The 19,828-nt window shown below is 46.4% G+C and overlaps 1 protein-coding gene across 24 annotated transcripts in view; it reads right to left on the bottom strand.

The window, feature by feature from the left end:
* The window catches only part of Sh3gl3 (SH3 domain containing GRB2 like 3, endophilin A3), a 132,259-nt gene that overhangs the window by 4,369 nt on the left and 108,062 nt on the right, over positions 1 to 19,828 (bottom strand). For 23 of the 24 annotated variants that reach the window (XM_087593987.1, XM_087594027.1, XM_087594086.1 and 20 more), the window contains 2 exons: positions 19,715 to 19,818; positions 18,583 to 18,692 (listed from right to left, as the gene is read on the bottom strand). The exons of the other annotated variant lie outside the window; for it this stretch is intronic. In XM_087593987.1, coding sequence (XP_087450113.1) covers positions 18,583 to 18,692; positions 19,715 to 19,818 — 214 coding nt within the window. The remainder of the gene's footprint in view (positions 1 to 18,582; positions 18,693 to 19,714; positions 19,819 to 19,828) is intronic. 24 annotated transcript variants of the gene reach the window in all.

Raw genomic sequence — 19,828 nt, 5'->3', positions numbered from 1 at the left:
GAAAGAACCCAGATGCCCTTCAACAGAGGAGTGGATACAGAAAATGTGGTACATCTACACAATGGAATATTACTCAGCTATCAAAAACAATGACTTTATGAAATTCGTAGGCAAATGGTTGGAACTGGAAAATATCATCCTAAGTGAGGTAACCCAATCACAGAAAAACAAACATGGTATGCACTCATTGATAAGTGGCTATTAGCCCAAATGCTTGAATTACCCTAGATGCCTAGAACAAGTGAAACTCAAGACGGATGATCAAAATGTGAATGCTTCACTCCTTCTTTAAAAGGGGAATAAGAATACCCGTGGCAGGGAATAGAGAGGCAAAGATTAAAACAGACACAGAAGGAACACCCATTCAGAGCCTGCCCCACATGTGGCCCACACATATACAGCCATCCAATTAGACAAGATAGATGAAGCAAAGAAGTGCAGGCCGACAGGAGCCGGATGTAGATCGCTCCCGAGAGACACAGCCAGAATACAGCAAATACAGAGGCGAATGCCAGCAGCAAACCACTGAACTGAGAATAGCACCCCCGTTGAAGGAATCAGAGAAAGAACTGGAAGAGCTTGAAGGGGCTCGAGACCCCATATGTACAACAATGCCAAGCAACCAGAGCTTCCAGGGACTAAGCCACTATCCAAAGACTATACATGGACTGACCCTGGACTCTGACCTCATAGGTAGCAATGAATATCCTAGTAAGAGCACCAGTGGAAGGGGAAGCCCTGGGTCCTGCTAAGACTGAACCCCCAGTGAACTAGATTGTTGGGGGGAGGGCGGCAAGGGGGGGAGGATGGGGAGGGGAACACCCCTAAAGAAGGGGAGGGGGAAGGATTAGGGGGATGTTTGCCCGGAAACCGGGAAAGGGAATAACACTCGAAATGTATATAAGAAATACTCAGTTAATAATAAAAAAGAAAGAAAGAAAGAAAGAAAGAAAGAAAGAAAGAAAGAAAGAAAGAAAGAAAGAAAGAAAGAAAGGTTGGTTCCCAGTTGGTGGACTGTTTAGGAAAGATTAGGGGTGATGGCCTTGTTGCAGGAAGTGTGTCACTGGGGGTGAACCCTGGGGTTTCAAAAGTGCCCACCAGGCCCGGCTCTGCTCTTCCTGTCATCTGCCTGCAGATCAGGAAGTAAGGTCTCAGGTACTGCTCCAATGCCATACCTGTTTGCCCGCCACCATGTTCCCTGCCGTGATGGTTATCCACTAGCTCTCTGACTAAGCAGGCACCAAATGCTTTCTTGTACAAGTTGCCTTGGGTCATGGTGTCTCTTTACAGCAATAGAGCAGTAACTAAGACACCCTTCCCACCTTTAGACTTCATGCGAGAGTTGAAGTTCTTTAGGAGATTGTATCCCTTCCTCACCAACTCTTCAAGGCTCACAAAGATAACAAGAGAAAGATTGAGAATGGATTGGGTATTTCTGCAGTTGTCCAAGAATGACTATTAGAGTAGATATATGCTCTAACACTGTAAGTTATATTTTTAAAATTCCCAGATCTTTCCAACCTAGGGAAGGGGGACTGAGAAACCCCAGGGTTACAGCTTATCTTGCATCCACAGTTTGGTGTTCAGAGCTTCAGCTGCTGGAAGAGAAAGCAGATGTAGAAGGCCTTTCCTTCTTCTGAGAGGCAGCTCCCTCCCTTCAGGTGACCCGTAGACTGACCAGCCTCTTGAAATCTAGATCTATCTACTCAGTGACATCCAGGACCGCCTAGATGTTTGTGGCATTTGGACAACTCCTTCTAGAAGAGAATTTACTCCAGCCTGAGTGTAAACTCCCCTTGTCATAATGATGGAAGCCAGCGAGACTAATTTAAATACCAGGGCTTAGTTCCACTATTTTAAATTTGGACAGAATAACATTCAATGATTTCAAAGCACCAGGGAACTGAGTTTCCAACAGCGAATTTTTCACTTTTTTCTTTGGTTGAATAGTATTTAATCAAGGTGGGTAGGACTGGATCCTGAAAACTTCGGTCTGTGAGTCAGTGTCACTGAAGTACAACTGTGTTTGCTATGGCATATAAAAATAATCAGATTCCTTCCATGTTTCTGCCACCAGCAGGTTTACCTGAGGAGGAAGACTGTGGAAGAGCCATGGCTGGCTTAGAAAGCATGTGCTCTAACACTGTTTCCCAGAAGGCAATCTGGGAGTCTTATATAAGCCCTCCCCCCCCCCGCTTTCAAAGAGGTCACAATGGCCTGATATCAAGTTAGAAAGAAACACCAGGATTCCAGACCCCAAACCATAATCTACCTTCTACACAATCTTAGATGCTACTGAGGCACTGTGCGGGCTATCTCACTGACTGTGAGGCTCACTCTATGATAGTGTTAAGACAACACATGGGTTATCTCACTGACTGTGAGGATCACTCTAAGATAGTCCTGAGGCACTATGTAGGTTATCTCTCTGTGGGACTCACTATCTAATTTTTCTCACATGACCGAAACAAATTCTAAGTAGAAGACAGTTGCCCAAGCTAACCTGTAAGTGCAGACTTGTATAACATTCTCTCCCCCTTCTCTCTCTCTCTCTCTCTCTCTCTCTCTCTCTCTCTCTCTCTCTCCCCTCCCACACGCATGCATGTACGCATGCGCGCGCGCGCGCGCACACACACACACACACACACACACATACACACCCTGAACTAATCAGGAAACAGATTTATGATTCACTCCTCAATTCATTCATTAATTCATTACAGGCAAAGGCCGTGGTCACGTTGCCCATTTTGATATGCCGAGAGAGGCAATGCACCAGCAAATAAAAACTGGACAAGGTGCCTCTCATGAGATTACTAGGAAGAAAGACTCCCTGACTCATGCACCCGGAGACCTCCACACCTTTCTTGCACTGCCCCAATACCAAGCACAATCCTCAGGTGCACAGACACATGTAATGCACACAGATCAGAATTTAGGCTGAATCCAAACCACACCGGTGACAGTACAACATTCTGAAATACCTCCTGATACATTTTTCATTCTGGGTCATTTTTGTTAACCAGGGCCCTCTACCACGTAAGCCTCCTTTCAACAAAGGGAGCACAGAGCCTGGGCATGAACTACGCAGTCCACTTATAGCTTGCAAATTCTAAAATGTTGCTATCTCAGTTGTGAGTAGCCAAGGCTTTTAGGGTTTCGTGCCAGAGGCTGGGCATATTTTGTGAGATAAGAGAAAGAGGCAGACTCTGATTCAAAAGAACCAGAGCTTGAAGGCCTTAGATCCTAGAGATTTTATTTCAGTCCCTAGAGATGGAAAGGCTGTTTCCTGCTATTTAGAAAAGAGGTAGAAGTTCTTCCTAGACGGGCAGGGACCTGGAGAGAGAAGACAGTGGCCTACAGCATGGAAATGTTTCCTCGATTACACCAGAGGATGACGTCTGCCCCACTTCCCACTGGAACTCTGGGTCAAGGCGGCTCCCAAAGTGCTCTGAGCCAGGGAAAGTGTGGCGTAATGAAACCAAAGAGGGGCTTGAGGTAACCACTGCCTACTCCCCAAGGGTGAGGCAGGACTGAGGGTCCACAGGGCACCAGCAGAACTCACAGATGCTCAACATACACAGACCTGGCCTCTCAGAGGTAGGACTGGGGCAAGAGACATCAGATCGAGCTCTTTGATTAGTGACCCCACTGTGGACGTGAGCCTCTACATAGGCAACCCCCAGTCTCCATCCACTCCCCCATGTCTTTGGACAGTATCTCAGGGCAACTGAGGGAGGAGAGGATGATTAAGAAAAGCACCAGCTCCAAGAAGGGGGTTCATCTCTGAACACTACAGTGATTTCCTGAATCCAGTGAGTAATGAATAGGCCATCTATGCTTTTCATTGGAGGAGACTGAGTTACCTTGAAATGGCAAGATTACATTTTTTTCCATTAAAAGAAATGGAAAAAAAGATTAATTTTTTTCATTCCATTTTTTGGCAAACAGTGGAAATGGGAAAAAGATCAAGTCATTTCCGCTGCTGGTCTAAACAGAGACTCATAGCAGGCCCAACTAGAGAAATAACATTTCTGCCCACCTAAGAGACAGGCTGGGCCTTCCGGGGCACAAAGTTCATGCCCTGAAGATGGAGCTTGCAGCCAGTCTGCTTCCTCAGTGTTTGAGATACTCATGCATAAGGTGCCCAGATGCTTGGTTTCCAACTGCCAGATCTAGACCTCCCCACAAAACTCGGGGGGAGGGGGGGAGCATAGCTCCCAGCCAGCATCCCATCCCTTTGACCTGTGGTCTGTGGAGCCCTGAGCACCTCTCCATTCCTGCTTATTTGCACGCGGTTGTCGGTACCCAGAAGTGTGGAGAGAATGTCCGCATGAGCTTGTCTTTGGAGCACAGGTCTGCGTGCTCTACAAAACAGGAAGCAGACACCCAGGACCCCATGAAGTCCTCTGGGGAAGGCCACACACCCTCCTGCCCTCAGGAGACCATTATTTTCTCTGACTCCTGAGACAGGGCCCTCACATAGCATGAGAGGAGAGGGGGGAAACACAATCTGTCTTTTTGAATGTCCTGAAACAACGATTATTTTAACAGAGAAGAGAGAGCATCCCTCTTAAATATTTATTCTTCTTGTTCAGTTCTACACCATGGTGGGGGGTGCTGTTTTCTCTCAGCCACACACAATAGAGATGGAAACCATATTCTTCCTAAAACAAACTTCACTTCCCTCTTGGCAGTGATATGGTCCACTTTCTAACAATAGAGGGTCCCATCTTAGCCTCGAAAATTCTTTCCACTGCCCTTCCCTCCACCTCATCCTTGCTTGCCAAGTTCCTGTTCAAAGTGTCACTGGCAGACACAAACTCTGACCACATTTCTTCTCGTGTAGTAGCCATCCCCTCCCATAATGTCTCATCTTACACAGCTTCAAGCCTCTCAGGTGTTAGTAAGGCAAGGGTCACGCCTCAGCCTCAGAGACAATGGATTTAATTTAATGACTAGTTACTACCATTTTCCTCCAATGTAAGGTACAGAGAAGGCTCGGACCCTTGTCTGGGTGCAGAGGGTGCTGTGTGAACCACTCTAACTTATACAACTCTGAGTAACAGTGGGAAGGTTTATCCCCTCTCCATGTCCCAGTCACCCTCAAGCCCTCTCTGTACCTGAGCCAATCCCTGCTCTTCAGCTGAGCTCCCAGACCCAAGAAAGCCGAAAATATCCTCCTCTGCCTTGCTCTTGCCCACCCTTCCCCCAAGGAATGGCCTTTCCTAATGGGGCTTCTGTCCTTCCTCCCTGTGCCTGGAGCCTGCAGTTTGGAACAGCATCCTCTCCCTAGACACCAGCATGAAGACCATGCTAGAATGAAGTGACCTGACATGTTCCCCTTTCCCACCTCCTCATCCCCCTGCCTCAGGCTGGGAGCTGTTCTCAAATGCTCTGTTTCCACACTCGACTCTGAGAGGAAGATGTAGAAGGGAGGCAGTGATTGGGAGAAGGGTTTCCTCCTCTCCTCCTCTGCCCTTGACTCTAGGGATTGCAAGACTTGGAAAGCACTCAGTCTGAGCACTACCAATGGAGGGCACACTTGAACCCCCTTCACACATCCTACTTTCTGGAAGCCAGTGGGACAGAGAGAGAACTCACACTGCCTACTGTCAGTCCTATGGAAGCACAGGGGGTGGGGTCTCCAGGAAGCTACTGACCTGTGGAGAGAGGTCACTTTGTCATTTAGTGAATGCCCCAAAGTGTTGTGCTTTTTGAAAAAAAATTGTTTGTTTTTTAAAAATATATATACATATAGCTTTGTTCTTGCCTCCCTTGTAGCTGGGCTGCGACCTGTCCCTTTTCCTGCTGCCAGTGGACCATTCCGAAGCGGTCCCTTGGGCCCTTCTAATCTGCTGCTCTCAGTCTGTGGTAGGCTGGGGAATCAGATAACCCATTATGTAGCATCAACAGTGGCCATGCGGTGGGCTCTTACATGGTAGCAAGTACTGTGCCAGCACCTCTAATTCACAGGCTTGGACTTTATCCTTAGAATAATTCTACCCAGTGGGAAGTTATGATCCCTGCTCTTCAGGACCCATAAGTACTCAGTGACCGAGGTGGGATTCAGTGCCCTCTGACCCCAAAACTCCCTTTATCCTTCTTAGCTGAGTCTGGGGGAGGGGAATGACTCATTTCCCACTCTCTTCCTGGTCTCGAGTCCAAGTGCTCAGCAGTGTCCCTTACTGCTTAAGCTGCACCCAGGGCCACTAATGCTTGAAGAAGGTGGTGCCTGGCAGGTAGAGAGGATCAGTGCTCCAACTGGGAGTGAATCCCAAGTCTTTCTGGAAATAGGAGTTCCACAAGATGGACATCTAGGATTTGACTACACGTCAAGAATTTGACTCAATAATTTGTTTCCTAAGCATGTTGGGGCAAATACATCATTCGGCATTTTCTTCCTCTCCTCTCTTCCCATCACTGTCTCCCCTCACTCTTCTTCCCTACTCCAGCTCCCCATTTTGTCTCTAGCCCAGGCTGGCCTCAAATACCCTATATAGCTGAGGATGACCCTGAGCTTCTGATCCTCTGGGCTCTACCTCCCAAGTGGGGGTTATAGCAACAGGTCACCAGGCCCCGCGTATGCATGCAGTATTGGGTTCTGACCCAGGGCTTCATGCATGTGAGGTATGCACTCGCCAGCTGAGCCACACGCCCAGCCCAAGAGCTCATTTCCTCCTCAGGCTCAGGTGCAATCATCCAGTGTCCACCATAGGCCATGCACCGCGCTCAACCCATACCAAACCATTTCTTTTGAGTTGGAAGGTGCATATTTTGTTCAGGCTCTCTCTCCAAATTTTATAATCTCAAGGTTTAGTTCTAAATTCTTTTGAAGCTAATCCTTTCCCATTGCAGACTAAGATACAACACTGTTGTACAATCCTAATACACACGAATTTTTGCTTCACCGCATCTAAATTATAATTCGAATCCCCGTTAGACAGGACAGAAACTAGCAGTCCGCGGGCTCCAGCTGTGGACTAGATCGCCAGAGTCTCAGTCTCCTTGGCCCTCCACCCCTACTTCCGGTTTTTCTCCTGCAGCCGGCCCACTCTTGTGAGCCTCTGGACTCTACAACAGACACATCACATTTTAGTCTATGATGGCTACATTGTAAATTGCTGAGTAAGGTCTATAAATTGTCTTTTTAAAAATAACAGGCCACCATTTGTCTACAGCAGGTGACTATTGAAATGATTACCAGGGGACTCCAGTTTACTCACTATCATCACTGCAGAAATCAGCCCTGGGACTTGTTTTAACCCACACCAACCCTACGCCATCCGCACAGGTATGTCACTTGGCTTTGATAAATAAAGCTTGGGCCCTATCCTGACAAAGGTCAGTGCTGTCTGTCAGGATGACTAATGCAGACACTGCAGAAGCTGCAGCCCATTTATTTACTCAAATTCCCTGCCTGGTGACCTGGTCCAGTGTTTATGAGTTGATTTTGCTAAGACACTGGGAATGGGAAAGACACGGCTGCCATCAAAGGTGGCCTTCCAGCCACCGGCCTAGTGATCATCAGGCAGAGGGCCCTGGGAAGAGCTGGTCCTTGCTTTGTACAGCATGGGTCAGTCACTGGCAGCCGAAAATCAAGAGTCTGCATAAATATAAGGCTTCAAGTGTTCCTCTAAGAAGCAACTCATTCTCCAACAAAAGAAAGGGCCATAGATAAGCGCGTCAGAGTGTGCGTGTGTGTATCTGTGTGTGTCTGAGTGTGTGTGTGTCTGTATGTGTGTGTGTTTTGTGTGTGTCTGTGTGTATGTGTGTCTGTATGTGTGTCTGTGTGTGTGTCTGGACGTGTGTGTGTATCTGTATGTGTATGTGTCTGTGTCTGTGTGTGTGTCTGTGTATCTTTGTGTGTGTCTGTGTGTGTATCTGTCTGTGTGTGTTTGTATGTGTGTGTGCTTGTGTGTGTGTATGTGTGTGTCTGTATGTGTATGTATGTGTATGTGTATGTGTCTGTGTCTGTGTGTGTGTCTGTATGTGTGTATGTGTATTCATATAGTCCCCTGGAACCGTGCTACATAGCTGCTCCCTGTTCATTATCCCCAGAGACAATGGACTTCTACACTGTTTTTAAAATCAGTATCTATATTAATATTTGGATTGTGATATTTGAAATATTAGCTTACAGCTTAGCCATGTTGTTATAAAATATATATAAAACTATAAGATACACAGTCATTTCCACCAAGTTCTATTTTGATTACCAAAGGTAGGCTCTCAGAAACGCCCATAACAAAGCTGTAGATAAATTCCAGGAAACTATTCCCTTCAGTGAAAAAGCCTCTCTCCCCCTTCCAAAGCCTCCTCCAGCTTGGACAATAGCAAAGAACATCACATATCCCCATACCAGGAGCCACGAACTGGGAGCAAAACGGTTTACCATTTATTTCCTAAGAATGACCTTTCACGAGAGGAAACACTAAAAGCTCACTCAACCTGTCCACATTAACATGTTAAAAATGCCACATACTCAGAGAGACAGACATGAGAGACTGCATCTGAAGGTCAGAGCACCTGAGAGAAGGGAGTCCAGGCTTCTGGAGAGCTTAAGAGAGGGACCCAAAGTTGGCCCTAATTGCCAGCATCTGAACTATGACGTGGGACTCCTGTCCCCGTTTATCTCACCCTTGCAATGATTCAAGTCAGATCCACAACTGAGAGTTAAGGAAATGGATGTGGAAGAAGGCTTGGGGGTGGGAGAGAGGACAAACGTGCTGACTGAATGAACTCCACTCTGTGAAATTTTAATTTCCTCTTCGGAAACTTGGGCCAATAAACGTATATACTCCTATTGCACAGCGCGTGTCTCTTTTTTAAACGAGTAAGCCCTGCCTTTCCCTTTTGAATACATGTTTATTTTCCAGTGTAATCCCTGGAGATTGGCACCCACAAGAGGAATGACTTGGACTATTTCTGGGCAGCCTTCAAAGTGTCAAGAAGTTTATAAAAGTCTCCTTTATACCTCACGAAAGGTAGACTGCCTTAACACGCGTCAGTGGAGAGATTTACTTTGCCTACTCTGACAGACCCACGGCACACTTCTGTTAATGACCCCCATCCTTCTCTACACACTTGAAGCAGATCTCAGCCTGGGGCCTGTTAACCCTTAGCTACCACAATACTAATCAGGACCTTCAGAAATCTCACTGGAGAAATAAAAAAGAAAGTCATAAACAAATGCCACCAAATAACAGGTATCTGAGGCCTGAGCCACGATGTACACAGAGAAGCCCGAGCCTGTGTCTGGGGTGTGTGCTTTTCCAAAAAGCCTGCCTGTCCTTGACTCTGTGTTAAAGACTTCCCCTAATGACTCCACACTACTGAACTATATGAACTGTAAACGGTAAAATACAGCCTGCCTTGTCTTTGAATGTAGAGTAAATGACAACTCGGAGCCTCATACAAGATCCCAGGGGGGAGGAAGGTTCTGGGACACAGGTCTCAAGTGCCACACTGTTTTCTGGTCCTGAGAACGGCCCAGGCACAGAGTTCAGCTCCTGGACTTCCCTTGGCTTCCTTGATCTTGAGCTGATGAAGCCTCTCGTAGCTCTGGCCTCTGTCTGCACTCCCTCATCCGGCAGTGAGTCCCTCCTCCAGGCTGGCCTCACTTCATTCGCTCCCCTAACTACCTAGCAGTGACATTATCAGTGCTCCATCGCAGCCCTGCTGTAGTCTGCCTAATTGACCGACATCCTTTCAGCGAGCTCCACTCATTTTCCTTCTCTGGAAAGAAGAAATGATGAAGAAAATGTTCTTGGAATCTGTTTCTGGCAAAGTCTTCAGAGCTTTGCTTCAAATTGTTAGTGAAATGCTTGACATTTTTCCTTTCCTTTATAAACATTATAGGCAAATCATTCAGAATCCTAATGGAAAGTAATTTCCCATTAATGCAGGCTGTAAAATGCTATTTTCTTTTGAAACTGTGCCTGGGAAACAAACAATACTGGGCCCTTTTACACTCGAAAATTCCACCTACAAATCAGCAAGCTTGATGATGGATGTGTGATGAAGGGACCCCAAGGCCACCACCAGGGGACCTTCAAGGAAGTGGCTGGTACAGGCACATGGCCACAGTGGCACAAGGGAGACCCCACCACCTGGGAGAATTGAGTTTCTAGGTTCAGCCTTCCTATAAAAGCCAGCAGGACATTACTTTTCTTAGAATTTAATCTGCCTAGGGGCAGAGCTACTGGCCAAGGAGAAAGGACAGAAGCTCAGACATGTACAGCCTACGTGAGAAAGCCAAGAGCTCCCTTGTCCTGTTCTAGTTCCCTTCCACCAAGACAGATGCACGCAGCAGATGTCCTTGGCCACCACACACTGACCACATACATGAATCCTAGAGACAAACATTCCCAATACTCTTAAACATTGTAACATTTGCCAGGATACGATCTCTCTCTCTCTCTCTCTCTCTCTCTCTCTCTCTCTCTCTCTCTCTCTCTCTCTCTCTCTCTGTGTGTGTGTGTGTCTGTGTCTGTGTCTGTGTCTGTGTCTGTGTGTATGTCTGTCTGTGTGTCTGTGTGTGAGGAGAGAGAGTGGGAGGGATACCATGTGTGTACATACATGAGTGTGAGCACACTTGCGTGTGGTCAGAGACCAATGTCAAGTGTCTTCCTTCTCCCATTCTCCACCTTCATTCTGGAGCAGGGTCTCTTCCTGAACCTGATGTTCATTGATCCTACACAGCTAGCCGGTACCCCTCCTATCTCTGCCTTCCTAACCCTGAGCTTGAGGGTGCACACTGCTGCACCTCACTGAGAGCCCACTTTCTGGTCTGTCAAACGGTGGTACTGCAGGATCAGAGCTGCATGTACCTGTAGACTCTCCAACCCGATGCCACTCTGTGGCGTAGCTGCCAGCATCCTTACAATGTGCTGTGGTTTTGTTCTCATTTTCACTCTCTGCAACATTGGTGTGAAGAAGAAAGGAGGTCCAGACACAAAGCAACAAGCTATGACACTGGCACACACATCCAGATGCGAGCGAAGGGCCCTACACCTTTCTCTGACTTTGATCCAAATACTTTATTTCTCATGGAACTCAATACTCTACAAATGTCCAGTCTGAGAGACTGAAACAAAGGAAAGCTGGGTGTGGTCTGTCCTCCAGTAGGAGATGGTGTTTTGGGTGAGCTTTATCTAAGGTCCTGGAATCCCATCCTTAAGAACAGTTCCCTTGCTTGGGCACTGGCAGGGAGAAAGGTGAGTGGAGGGCTGGGTCTACTTTATCCAAAGATAATACACTGGGGGTGAAGGCTGGGATTGTGGTCATTTCCAGTTTTTTTAGTTCATTTATTTATGTCCACTATTTTTCTAAGCGGAAAGCTTAAAAAAACTTCCAGAAAAATCTGTGTCCAAACTAAAGATTCATGTCAGGCCAGAAACCAGCAAATCATAAAATGTACAAAAACCGTACATTTTATCCAAACAATCAAAGTTCTGAGAAAGGAAGGCAAGCACTACTATACCATGACACTAGGGAATAGACACACAGTGGGACTGGCAGGCCCAGAGCAGGATGTGGGTTATCCCCAGTAGTCTACTCAAGGGCAGGGAGCTTCCTGGCAGCCAGAGAAAGTGGCAAGGTTTAATAGGCTCTATGATTTCCCTAAAGTGCCCAGGCCAATTCTTCAGGGCCACGGCTTTCTTGCATTTACTCAAATATGTGTTATGGAAATACAATTTTCAAGATTATCTTCAAACCAGATAAATATTGCCCATAACCACTTAGGTTAGCCTATGTGCATGTGTGTTTACAGTCATGAATCTTCTTAATGTTGTCTTTCTTTTCTATCTAACTTCATACCTGCTTGTGTTTCTGTATAATCTACATATCATGACAATTCAAGAGATGAGCAGTATCTCACTTGGCCTATCACTCTCCGACTATGGACAAGGTGTTTACAAGCCAATGACCAGCATCAGGGCGCTCCCATGTACAACTTCATAGAGATTATTTAACAGGGATACAAGAATATCCTGTGCCTAAATTCTTCTTTGGGATGTGTTTCCAGAAGTGAAGCCGCTGAAGTGCGCAGACTTCCCAGTGAGGAGGGTCAGGGGTTGACAAACTGGGCTCTAAGCCAAATAATGCAAGAATGGAGCCCAGTTGAGCTCATTCCCTCAGCTATGGACACATTTGGATGCTGTAACAATAAAGTTCAGTAGTTGTTACAGAGACCACATGGCCCTACAGAGACCATAAGTCTTGCATACTTACTATCTGGCCATCTACCAAAATGTCTGCTATGCCTAAGTGATTCTAACGTATAATCCCTCAGTGCTTGTGACATTGTGCCCAAGTGCCACATTTGAACAGAAATGGAGCCTGCAGACCCCAGTAGAAGGCAGTGAGTAACAACAGGGCAGACATGTTCTTCCAGGAACTTTCTAGAACATACATGTGGGATCTGCACACTATCCACCCAACCCACGTCTTTCAATAGTGATAGAATTACAGGTAGATCTGGATGTCCAGTTCACCCTCTTCCTCCCTTTGGAGCTGGCTGGGTCCTGTGACTCAGCCCTGGCCACTGGTGTGGGAGAGGTGAGGTAAGTCACTTATGCTCAATTCTTTAAGGGGAAAACTACATCTAGATTTCTATCTTTCACCTCTTGGGTCTCTTGAGAACAGTGGCTACTATTACCCCAGTGTAGAAACTGTTGCCAGAAGCCTGACATTGCCACAATAAAACCTGCAACCTGAGACAATGACTCAGACGGCAGCAATGGAGAGAATGTATGTGTAGTAGGTGTAACAGCCCTTCATGCCTGTGAGGTCACAGTGAAGCATTATGGTCCAAGTGTTACCTATGACAACCTTGAAAGCAGGCCACACACCAGTTATGGCCAGTGGAGGCGGCAAGTTCTTACAAGAAGCCAGAAGATCGCTGAGCCTGTGAGGGAAGACACTGAGGAAGGGCAGAGGAGGAAAGTTGGATGTCAGGGAAGCCACTTCAGGAGCCCCGAAGAACAGAAGGCAAAGCCAGCCGCTGTTTCATATACTGCTCAGAGACCAAACCAAAGGGACCCAGGCATGTGTCCGTGACTTATGATTTCTCCTTCACTCTCGGATCTGTTGTTTCAAGTGTCCTCAAGACAACCTCTAAAAGCTGAGAGAGGGAAGCATGGGTCTAACAAGAAGGAAAGGCATCGAGCTGTCTTAAGTGCTGTGTCTAAGAGGGGCCACAGCTCTGGGCATTCCTAACTACTGACAGCACACAGGGCAGACATTCACCATGGTTCTGATGGACTCACCCTATTCACCATGGTTCTGATGGACTCACCCTGTTCACCATGGTTCTGATGGACTCACCCTGTTCACCATGGTTCTGATGGACTCACCCTGTTCACCATGGTTCTGATGGTCTCACCCTGTGGAAGATACACAAGCCTCACCTGGAAACATCTGAGCTTAGTGAAGCTTACAGACAGCCACACAGCACAAGTCTAAGATGACAACTTCAAGGCCAGCTTCAGATGTGATATTTCTGAGGGAGAACTCCTGGAAGCCAGCAGGATGAAGGACAGTAGAGGAATCTGTCACACACAGACACACACACACACACACACACACACACACACACACACACACGCACACACATTCTATCACACACAGACACACACACGCACATACACATTCTATCACACACAGACACACACACGCACATACACACACATTCTATCACACACAGACACACACACACACGCACATACACACACACATTCTATCACACACAGACACACACACACACGCACATACACACACACATTCTATCACACACATATACATATACCCCCACCCTGGAGTACTGAGCCAAGGTCTAATCAATGAAAGTCCTTCACTGTCAGGGCAAGGGTCCCTGAAACATCTGTTCAGCAAGATTCCATCAGTATTAGGGAGGCGCGCCTGCTGTGTGTTTCTATTTGCTGTGGTTTGAATCTTGCTTTTAATATTGATCTGTAAGTGTGCCCAAAATTCATGTACTGCAACTTAGTGCCAGTGAGTCTAGGAGCCTTCCCTGCATGAGTTCATAAAGGTGGGCCTCATTCATGAGGTTAGTGTCCTTATAATTATAAAAGGCACAATAGAGTTTATTTGCTACCAGACAGAAATAGCCACAAGGTGACATCTGGGAGGCAAGTCACAAATCAGACACCAAATCAGGTGACTCCAAAGAGTGCACAAAGAGTGCACAGCCAGTGTGGCTATGGAAGGACTTGGAGAGACACTATTTGAGGATTTGTGATGTCATTTTCATGGTGGATATGTTCCACTTCAGCCACTATAACACAGAACAGAGAGGCAGAGAGGTTTGGCTCCTGGCACACCCCTGCACACACAGATACACATCCACACTATAAACATAATCTTTAGAAATATAGTTAAGGGGCCAAGGACAGAGCTCAGCTGGTAGAATGCTTGTCTAACATGCAGAAGGCCTTGGGTTCGTTCTGTAGGACCACATAAACCTGGGATGGTGCACAGGTCTGCAGTCCTGGCCAGAGTCCAAGGGAGATCTCAAGTCCTTTGTCACTAGCTTTGACAATGAAGCAAGGAGCCACAAGCCAAGGAATGCATGTGTCCTCCAGAGAGTGAAAAAGATAAGACGTGGGTCCTCTTAGAGCTTCCATAAAGAACACCAACCTCTAGATAGGTCCCCAGAACTATAGGATAAAGAAATTTTATCCTATATGTATGTAGCTTTATGTCACAAAATGCATAGTGGTTTGTTAAGAAGCTAAAGAAAACTAGTGCAATTAAAGAAAACTTTAGCATAAACTCAACATAAATGAAACCTAAATTCAGAGAGAAGGTCACAAAGTGAGACAACCTCAGAGAGCAGCTATGCAAAGACACAACAGAGAAGAGTCCAAAGCCACAGAGAGTGCCGTGGGCCTGTCGTCCCAGCATCCTGGCAGGTGGAGGCAGGACGGTCAGGAGTTTAAGGTTATCCTCAGTTGCAGGATAATTCTGCAGTCAAACTGATATAAGTGAGATGCTGTCTCGAAATACCAGTAATAATAATCTTAACACTAACAATAGACATTTAAAAGGGGAAATCTGAGGGAAGATAAAAAGGTTTCTAATAAAGATAACCACGTTTATCAATGTTGTCGTGACTAGGTTTAAGTTTAAAGGCTCAGTGAGAATGGAGGAAAGAGGAAGGAATGGGACCCACTTTCCCAGCGTTCTGACGTCCCCCCACTGCTGTTCCCAACTTCCTACTCACCCACAAACAGGAAAAGACAAGAGCCAGCCAGGAAACAGAGGCCGACGACGTGGTCTAACCTGGCCTGCCGCACAGAGCAGCAAGAGTGAAACAGATGTCCTCTGTTTGGCACACAAGATGGGTCATGCTTCGAGCCACAAGACAATGTCACAAAAATATGCTACAGGGCAAAATCCATAAAGCAAGGACTATCTGAGCAAAATAGAGGGAATGAAGTTGTTTCTTGTGCAAAGGAGGGTCATGTTCATGCGGGTGTGTGCATGTGTGCAGGAGTGCGCACCCATATGGACTGGCTTGTTGGTGACAAAGGTCAGGCTCAGGCTTCCTCTGGAGCCATCCACCTTTTTATTTTGGACAGGGTCTCTCACTGGCCAGGAGCTCCAGGGATCTGCCTATCTCTGTCACAACAGTACTGGGACTGTAAACCTCCTTAAAACATTCGCCATAATAAAGCCAATCTTCTCTTAAGGACTTTTGTAATTGCTGCAGAACACTGCTGAGCACAATGAAAGATATCAGGAAATGAACACCAGACAGTTCGTGATGCAGACCAGAGCATTCTGTAGGACTGGGCCACCAACTCCCTAACAGTGATCTGCAGACTCGACCCAAACAAAATTAAAGTCAGAATGTGCTCTTTTTGTACAGATAAGAAAGCTAATGCTAAAATTCACCTGGAAACGCAAACAAACAAACCTAGAAAGTCAACAGAAAACAGTAAGAAACAAAATCCATAGAAATAGAAGACATGACCATGACCTGGTTCCAAGACACAAAACTGCAGACCTGGGTGCAAGAAGCTATGAGAATTCAGAGATGTGGCCATGGTGTGTGTGTGTGTGTGTGTGTGTGTGTGTGTGTGTGTGTGTGTGTGTGTGTGTGTGTGTGTGTGTGTATGTGTGTGTGTGTGTGTGTGTGTGTGTGTGTGTAGAGAGAGAAGAGAGAGAGAGACAGACAGACAGACAGACAGACAGACAGACTGACTGACTGACTGACTGAGACAGACAAAATGGATCGGACAGACAGATGGGCAGAGAGACTTCTCTGATACCTAGCTTCCAACTACAACAGTTCAGCTCTAACTTCAGTTGGAAACAGAGGAAACTGGGCTCAAAGCAGGAAAAGAAAGAGAGGTGGCATTTTAAGACACCTGAGTGAAGGGAGCCAAGTTTAAAACATTTATTTTAAATAGTGATAAGAAAACTGGACGGGCAGAGTCTGTATGGAAAAGTGAAGGAGTTAAAGCTTTCCATCGCTGTATGAGGAAAACACGAGTGACTCAAAACAACACAAGAATAACTTCTTACTGTGGGATTAAATGTCAATCGAGTAGAAAACACAACAGGAAGTGTTTTCTTTAGGGGCAAGAACTGAGTCTGGGTCGAGAAGGACCTGCTGTTCCTCACAGCTGTGACTCTCAAGTCCCATTTTCTATTTAGACAGATGCAGATTACACTGGCAGTTTGGGATTTTCATTGAAAGAAAAGGTCCTGTGACAATGTTGGGGAACACTCAGAGCTCACTTGTCTGGCTGTGCATGTAACAAGAGCACCCGAGCACCCAGGAGCAAGGCAGATGGATGCCAGCCCAAGTCTCGCACCCGCACAGAGACCTATGTGACTGTGGGCGTCAGAAGAAGGGTGGGGAGGGAATTCTCTTCAGCATCCAAGGCAGAGAGTGAGCGACACCCCACACCAAACACACAGAAGTCCCTGGTCTGTGAAGAGCTCATTAAAAGAATACAAGAATAAGACACAGGGAACACGTGGAAAGCTACAAGTGCGTCTCAAAGGACTTCTGCCCAGCCTCTGTGAACACTGGCCAAGCTCAGCGGCAGATACAGGAATAGTCCAGTTATAAAACGGGAGAGACCCGACAAGATGCTCCACCCAGAAACCATGCACAGTACATCCCCAGGCACGTGATTCTCCACAGCATTCATCAATGTAGCTTAAATAAAAGCAACCACCGACACTGCATCACATGGACAGACGGACACATACATGTTGCTGGTAGGAATGGAAGATGGTTCAGCCACTCGGTGGCCGGACAAAGGCCTAACCTAGATATTAAGGAATTTTTTTTAAGTAGTAGAAACCATAGCAGAATAATCCTGGGCATAGAAAGACTTCCGAGAGGGACACAAAAATGTACAAATCATAAACAAAAAATACTGACTAAGTTGGCTACACCCAAATAAGAGTGTCTATGTCCTCAAAAGAAAACTAAGGCAAACAAACAAAACACTTCCCAGAGTCTGAGGGTTAGTGGCAGACTGGGGTTAGAAAGATCAATAACCTGTATGTGACGGTTCCCACAGATCACAAAGGCAAGGCAAATTTTCCACAAGAAAACAAATGATGAGACTCAAACACTGACCAATTAAAACAGAAAAATAACCAATCCAGTGATTTCTGAAAGGTCAAAATGGATATGGAACACCATTTTTATGTACAATCCTTGACACATCCAGCATAGTGTACCCATTCTGCAGTGCCACTTGGCAATACCCACCATCATTTAAATCCAGCAGCATAGCCCCAGCCCCACCCCACCAATTCTTTGACGCTGACTCAGAAATCTCATTTCTAGAAAGTCTTGCTCAGTTGCGTATGGAGACAGATAAGGGCAGGCACTGTTGCAGTTAATAGGAGTCAAGCAAAACCATCAAGTTGCTAAACACAGTGGGAGAGGCCTATGCACCACATGGACATAACCACAAGAAAGAGCAATGCATTTTGGGAAGAAAACTGCACAATGATAACTTGCTTTTGTTAACTATTATGTTAAATGTGAAATACATGTGCCAGTCACAGGACAATATTCATGCACAGTCCCTTAGGAGAGGCTATGCCTAAGGGAGGAGACCAGACACAGTTGGCAATCACACAAGGGCATGGGAAAATATTCGCCATCTAAATCTTTTCTAGTACACTTTACTCTAGATCGTATTTAAAACCTAAAGTACAGTACTGGAGATGGTGCCAGGCACATCTCAGGGGCTCAGAGCGTGCAACTAAAACTGCAGAACACTTGGGAAGATGATTTAAAAGGTGTTAAACTTTTAAATATAAAAGATAACGTAGCAACTATGGTTCTCCAGCCAAGGGGCAGTCTAGCGGCCACATTGATGGCAGCATTAGTACACAACAGACTTCTCCCCAGCCCGGTCTTTCAGATTTTGAACACATGACCATTGGAATTGGGAAAGGGGGTGAGCTCATCGCTCAACCAAGGAAAGTCCATTCGTTTCTCAGGGCATCCCCACAACAGGGTCAGCAACAGGCAAGAGCTGGAGGCCGCGTGTGGCCCACTTTGGATGGCTAGCTTACCTGTTAACTTTGACGAAGAGCTGGGTTCGACCCCGTTGGCATTGGTGGAACTCGTGTTCACAGGCTTTGGCATGTAGTCTCGCCTAGGGACTTGGGATGCAAGAGCTATTCTGTAACACACAAGGGAGGCCAAGTCAGACCTCTATCCCAAATAGCAGAGCCTCCACAGGCCTTTGCTTTCCTTGAGGACCAGACCCAGTGGGAGTATGAGGCTGGGGATTGTGCACACTGACTTCACAGAGCCCAAAGTCTCAGGGATACGACCAGCATGCAATTCTTCCAGCATGTATTTGGGTTTCTGGTTGAAAGTCATCTGAAAGAGATGTCCTCATTATGCCCTTGGGTACTCCCCTAGGCTGCCTTCCTTGCTCTCTGCTGGAAAGGGAACCATCCAAGCCCCTGCCTCAGAAGCAGATGCTTCAGGAACAACAGCCTTCCCTCTGGAGCTACAACACTATTTGAAGCAAAATCCCTCCGAATTTATTCATTACCATAAACCTATGTAAAACAATTTTCTGTTATTAAGTCTAGTCAAAACATAGGGTAGGTTTAGCCCAATAATTTGATATTAATCAAATATCTTTAAAGGATGCTACCTATTTTCAGAAAGTAGGGACTGCATTGACCATGAAAGCCCCAAGACGACGAATAGTTCTTTATTACTCAAAGGATATTGTTGACTGTCATATGAACACAGTCTGGTAATATTTTTCATGGCTTTTACAAGGTTCTGAGTATTGCTTGGCTTTCTCCCCATCCCTAGATGCTGGGGATGGAGCACAAACTCCTCCCCTCATCAGGTGAATGGAGAGCTAACCGGTCAGCAAGAAAGCTGCAGGAGCTGACTTCTCAGACAGATAAGCCTTGTATGCTTGTATGCTCTACACATGGGGCACAAAAGGGGGATGCCAATAAAAAGAAAGAGGGAGAAAAGCCATTCCAGCCCTTACCAATTCTGCCCTGTTGTTCTAAGCTACACATATATTATCTTGGCTCATTTCATACCCAACCTGAGAGCAGACTGGAGAAAATGTCAAACGGATTGGAAGGAGGGGCAAAGGGATGGGGACAGACTGGCTGCTTCAGTGCTGCCCCATGCAGCCCCCTGCCTGAGCAAGGCAAAGGTGCTTACCGCAGCTCTAGCTTGTTCTGCAGCTCCTGCAGGATCTCGGTGGACTGCCTGTGATAGTCTAACGCCGCCTCTACAAACACGGCCAGCTGACTCACTTGCTCTACCTGCGGCAGA

This window comes from Rattus norvegicus, chromosome 1, assembly GCF_021556685.1.
Source record: "Rattus norvegicus strain SHRSP/BbbUtx chromosome 1, alternate assembly SHRSP_T2T, whole genome shotgun sequence".
NCBI lineage: Eukaryota > Metazoa > Chordata > Mammalia > Rodentia > Muridae > Rattus > Rattus norvegicus.
This window is presented reverse-complemented; position numbering and strand designations above follow the sequence as displayed.